Raw genomic sequence first — 6,007 nt, forward strand, 5'->3', positions numbered from 1 at the left:
AACCCCTCGCCTAGCACCTGATCCTTTGCCCAAATTGAACCAGAGATGGGATTCTTCAGCTGGTCTAAATTTAGAAGATAATTCATCACGGGAGCTCACTATGAGCATCTCTTAACCTCTTCCCTGGTGCCTGAATACTGAAAACTGAATACAGCTGTTTCTGCATCTTAATCATGTGAAGAGAAGTTGTTTATTATTTCAGTTCACAGTCAAATTCTTGACCAATTTATTTCTTTCTTGACCTCAGAGAAAAGTGAAGAGCCTCTCAGTGAAGTATCTCCTTGCAGGAAATTAAGCAGAGCGCACTTTGGAACGGAGGTATGCAGTGTGCTCACCAGCCATATCTCTATTTTAAGGGTTTGTTCCTTGCTGCAATGATGTGAAAACCTCAAATAAACAGACATCAATTTCCAGTCCTAGTTTGGTGTGAAGGCGACCTGTCCAAAAGTGCGTCCTCCCTACAGTCTGTTCCAGTCTCTTGAGCCGGGGCGATGTGTTGCAGAAAGGCATTAGGAATGGTAACACACCATAATGATGTGGCGTGACACCAAAGCCCAACAGTGCAGAGAACGAAGCTTTACGATGGAAAAGAAAACAATAATATTCAACATTATAATCCTGTCTTTGCTACTTACTTGGACTGGGCTAATACTCCTATGATTTCAGCATAGAGGTCTGCTACAGTGTGCATGTTGCCAGTGTTAGGACCATGATACCTGTGGGAAACACAACACGAGACAAGGACAAACAAACCTTAGAGAAACTTAAACCTGAAAGTAAGAAGGAGCAGTGCTGGAAAAAGACAGGAGCTTACCCCTCTTTGTATCTAAAGTGCTTAAAGGCCAAGTTAATGACTTCGTTGACCAAACCGTCGAGGGCCGGGTGGAGCTGCATCTAGTTCAGAATCAGGAGACACAATGGCATGAGAACGAATGTTCACAAACTACCGGTCATGATAAGTTTTTCAGCAGTAGAAAATCATAACTCTACTCTACTTAAAGGGAGGGTCCATTATTTTATTTTTTTTAGGTTTTGATATCAGCTTCCCAGTGGTGTTCCTTATGTATTCAAATCCGAACATTCAAGCTGAAGTATGTAAGTTTTAGCATCAAAATGCTATTTTCCCAAGCCCTTCTAAAACCCCATGTGACTTGATGTAGGTTTCTGCATGATGACACTGCTGCATGTACAGTATATATATACATCCTTATAGTCAGTGTATTATCGTTACATACAGTAACTTAGATGGCAGTCGGCATGCTCCCAGTTTGGAGAAGCAGACGGGAGTACTAAGCAATGTACTGCTGTGTGGATGCCACGTTAGATCAGATACGAAAGTCACACAATAATACAAACAAATCAATGCAACGGTAGACCAGCAAATCCCATGCAAGGTAAAATGACTGTTTTTGTGAATGGAGTCTGGTGGCTTTGAATACAGCAACATAACAGCTTCAGTTTCCCGTCGGAAAGGGCTGTCTGGAGGCGAGGTAAAGCGGTGAGAATATTCTAAATATAGCGTACACTTTAACTGATATCGATTAATTTTTTTTTGGTGGCTAAAATATATTTTTCTGCTGCTCTCGTCCACAGCTGCTTTACCTCGCCATCAAACAGCCCCTTCCGACGGGGAACTGAAACCGTTATAGCACTCTCTTCAAGGCCACCAGACTCCATTCACAAGAACAGTCATTTTACCTCGCAGCACACGGGAGCATACAAACAACCCCACTTCAAAAAATCCAAACTAACCCTTTCAGTTAACGTTGACTCAGCTAAAGCTAGCATTCCCATTATTCATAACTTCGGCTGAGTGAGCATTTTCATAAAATAAAAACAAAAAAATAAAAACAGAAAAGAATGCAGATGGACCCGCCCTTTAAGTGAGTTTTATATCATAAAATAATAAGATAAACTAAGCAGCTTTTGTGTACAACAATTAAGTCACGTCACCTGTTTCAAAACTTCTATGAGTACAAGAGAGAAGATGAAGTCGATGGCCAAATCCCTCCTTTCAAGTAGATAATCTCTCTGCTGCTCATCGCTGTTAGAAACAAGAGCAACAGGTTTGCTACAATCATAGAGTGCATGTGAGCTTCACCATAGCTTCTTCATATTTATTACCAGTGACACATTGTTGCATGCAGTAATCTACTTAATTTAATTCTTACTTTTTGGTCTTGGTGTTGGATCTCGGTCGGTACTCGTGCAACTCCTCCTCTAGTCCGTTTTGTCTTTTGTACCAGTCGAACAACGTGCGCAGGATGGAGGGGAGACAGTACTCAGCCAAAGAGCTCATGGTGCTTATCAGCTGGAAGAAGAAGAACAAGACATACGTCGTGCAAATGCATGTTTGTGTTTGGCAATTAACATACCGAAGCATGAGATAGCAATCGGCGTTTCCTTTGTTTATTTGTACAGCAATTTACGCAAAAAGTCAAAACAGCACGAGCAAAATAATCTACGTTTCATAATAGTTCCTACATTTGAACAATAAACCGAGTCAGGGGGGAATAAGAGAGCTTTTAATTATAGTCCAAAGCTACATTAAGGGAGATGAGATCCTCATTAGGACTATGCAAGAGACAAGGTGCCCATGGGGCAGCCTCCCTCAGTCTTGTGGGGGGAGGAGAGGGTGAGGGAAAGGAAGGAACGGGTGGGATGGGCCGGGCACACAGGAAGGGAGGAGAGCCTGGCCGGGCTTGGGAACACAGCGAGCCCTTCATTCAGCACGAGGCCGGAGAAGAATCCCGGCTCTGTGTGGCTGCTGAATGGCCTCACGCAGCAGCACAAACACACCTCTGTGGCTGTGAAAGGGCCTTCTCTGCAGAGCCACAGACCTGCTGGACACACCTAGCGCGGGGCCGGTGCCAGCTCTCAAGGTAAACACTCCTGCCCTTGACTGGATGTGAAAGACCTTTTGGGGATGTGAGCAGAGCTTTCACCCATCAGCTCTTTCATGTCACGGTGCATCATACTGGAGCAGTATTTAAAAACTGACTTGCGTAGGCGCTCATAGGGAGAGGCAAAACTGTTAAATGTTGGTCTTTAACATAATCGCCTGCAGGTTATAATTTAAAACACATGGAGACAAAAATACAAAATGTCATCTAATCCTTTTATAATACAGTAAATTGACTGACATCAGCTTTGTGCATCACTTGTGATGTTACTATTGCTGTTACCAGCCTTTCACAGCACTTACTTGGTCAAACTGAGGATCTTCTCCCCTCTGCAGTGACTTTGTTAATGGCTTTTCCTGAAAAACACAGAACAAAAGGAGTCATTTTTCAAACTTTTACCGATTTTCTTATTTCTACAAAGTCAAACTGGCAAAGTTGTCTGACGTTCGGTCCGAAACTCGTACTGTAACTCTATCCGCCCTGTCTGAAGACTGTGCGGAGTATTTTTGAACGGGGGGACTCATTACAGCCCAGCTAATGAGAGAGCCATCAATCAGTGTGATGCCAGGCATGAGCAGGCAGGGTCAGATATTAGAGATGGGACCGTCCTGACAGATCCCATTATTACAGTCTTCTATCATCTGAGGTAAAGGCCTTCATGAGGGATCTGGGTTGAGCACAGTCTTCTGCTGCTGTAAGGACAGCCTTGACTCCTGGATATCATTAGTATCAAGGGATATTAATTATTAACCGTTTAACCGTTAACCGACACTAAGCATTTTAACCGATTAACGCTATCGGTTAAAACGGTTAAAAGAAATGTTAATAATTAATTAAAAAGCTGAGAAAAACTTGTCACTTTAAGGAGAAAAGCTGGTCCACCTTAAGAGCCCACCTTAAGAGAGTCTGAGCCGGGGTTACAGGTACAGGAAGTTGGCTCTCGTCTTGAGCTCGCTTGAGCGGAGGAGTTGTAGCCTCGTAGCATTTATTTACCGACAAATAAACTATACACACACTGTCTGCTGGAGACAGTGAACGCAGCACCGTGGGTGCTACAGTAGCTCTCCGGACAGTGAACTGGGGACTCAGTTGTTTGTTGTGCTCATACACTGCAGCACCACTAATGTTGTCGGTTAATGGTTAATAATCGGTTAACGAGGGTCGGTTATCAGTTAAGGACGTTTTTCAAAATTAGTATCCCTATTAGTAACACATCCTGTTTGTTAGTAAATGAAGGTGAAATGAGTTTAGATATACAAGAGCTGTTAACAAGGATGGCGAATATAATGATACATGCTGCCTTCCTGAGTTTAGCAGAATTATGTTAAAATATATCTTTAAAAGACCTTGAAACCTGGATGAAAACACAATTATAACACCTGGATAAAACATTAACAACTTAAAAAAAATGTTGGGAACAAGTGTTCTTAAGATATTTCTAATTGGTTCACTGAAGGAGTCCTTTGTTTAGTCCATTCAAGAGACAGGAAGTGCTTGAAATGAGTTCTTAATATTTATAGTAAATCTTCATTATAAAACAGAAGTAATTGTTTTGCAAGTCACAAGTAAGTCTCAAGTCTTTGCACTCAAGTCCCAAGTCTTGTCCCAAGTCAAGAACAGGCAAGTCCCAAGTGCTAAACTTTGACTTTTGAGTCACAATGTGCTTTTCACCAAATGTAATGTTATTTTAACAACAGAGTAACTGGCTCCAACTGGCGCTCAGTAACGTAATGCTGGTGCTTCATGGTTTTCTCCTGCAACTTGATTGGATGCTGTCGGATTGTTTAAAAGCAGAGTGGAACTGGGGAGTTAAGTGTAAGATAATGAAAAGCAAGACCCAATAATATTCAACAAAAATAAAGAGTCTGGAGTTCAACAAAAAAACACCACTTTGTCGGGGTTTCAGCAATGAACAACAACATAGCTAGAAGATAGAAATTCAGTTTGTTCAGTTCACTTTTTTTCCTCCCACGAGTAAATCCTCTTCCCAAACACATCAATGAAGGATTTCTCAAAAAGTAAATAAACCCCCTTAGCTGTCAGAGCTACCTCCGGTACCGAGCAGTTGATCATCTTCATGCACACACCTTTTAAATAACATACCTTTTAATCTTTGGGCTAGGGGGGGAAGGTATAAGGTATTTTTTCTAGTCAAAAGGCTCAAGTCCAAGTGAAGTCACGAGTCGCTGGGGTTTAAGTCCAAGTCACGTTGCAAGTCTTTTTTTATTTTGTCAAGTCAAGTCTAAAGTCATCAAATTTGTGACTCGAGTCTGACCTGAGTACAAATCACTCGAGCCCACACCTCTGCTACTGAAGGTCTGTGTCACAGTCTTAAATAGTCACACAGTATATGAGAACAAATGAAAACAAAATATACAGATTGTATAGTGTTTATGAATTGGCTACATATTCAAGCTTTTTAAAGGGCCATCTACTAACTTTGTAATCTTCTGAGAACATAAGATATATTCCAAATGAAGATGAATAAATACAATTATTACAAAGGTTTAATTTAAATTGTTAAAAGCTGTTTGATGCAGCTTTTTAGCAGGGGACACGGTTATAGGAGTATGTGTACATCCACACTTAACTCACAATTACCACCTAATCTATCCTTCCACAAATCAAAGCATCTGCTGTCCTTTACCTTTCTGCTACTCTGCTCTGCCAGATTCGTCTCTCTGCTGTCTCACTGGCCAGACAGCACATCACTTACTTGATGATTAATCCAAAACAGCTAACGGTCTGATGTGTCTGACATTGACATTGCGTGGGCTGATGGTAACATCGCTCGCTCTCTCTCTCTCTCTCTCTCTCTTGCAGCTGGAACGCCAGCTAAGCCCCGCGCTCTGATGAACTTTTTTAGTTTGTGGACAAACGTTTGCATCTGAGGAGCACCATCTGTGCTCGAGTGACAGAAAAGTCGATGCCTCTCGCACTGTCTTGTCTGTTTTAAAGGACTTTGCTGCCCTTTGTGGCAGGCTGATACAGCAACACTGTTTGTATTCAATTAGCTCGCAGATTTACAGCATTTCTGCAAATTTGATTTCTTCTGTGTTTGATAAATGAATACTGACTACAGGTCGTTGAACATGACAGATTCG

The 6,007-nt window shown here is 41.8% G+C and overlaps 1 protein-coding gene across 7 annotated transcripts in view; it reads right to left on the bottom strand.

Annotated features, from left to right (window-relative positions):
• frya (furry homolog a (Drosophila)) overlaps positions 1–6,007 on the bottom strand; it is a 67,249-nt gene that overhangs the window by 41,215 nt on the left and 20,027 nt on the right. For all 7 annotated transcript variants that reach the window (XM_037774355.1, XM_037774360.1, XM_037774358.1 and 4 more), the window contains exons 3-7: positions 3,206–3,259; positions 2,172–2,311; positions 1,954–2,044; positions 815–894; positions 636–716 (exon numbers count right to left, since the gene is read on the bottom strand). In XM_037774355.1, the coding sequence (XP_037630283.1) occupies positions 636–716; positions 815–894; positions 1,954–2,044; positions 2,172–2,311; positions 3,206–3,259 (446 nt within the window). The remainder of the gene's footprint in view (positions 1–635; positions 717–814; positions 895–1,953; positions 2,045–2,171; positions 2,312–3,205; positions 3,260–6,007) is intronic.

The sequence above is a fragment of the Sebastes umbrosus genome, chromosome 7, assembly GCF_015220745.1.
Source record: "Sebastes umbrosus isolate fSebUmb1 chromosome 7, fSebUmb1.pri, whole genome shotgun sequence".
NCBI lineage: Eukaryota > Metazoa > Chordata > Actinopteri > Perciformes > Sebastidae > Sebastes > Sebastes umbrosus.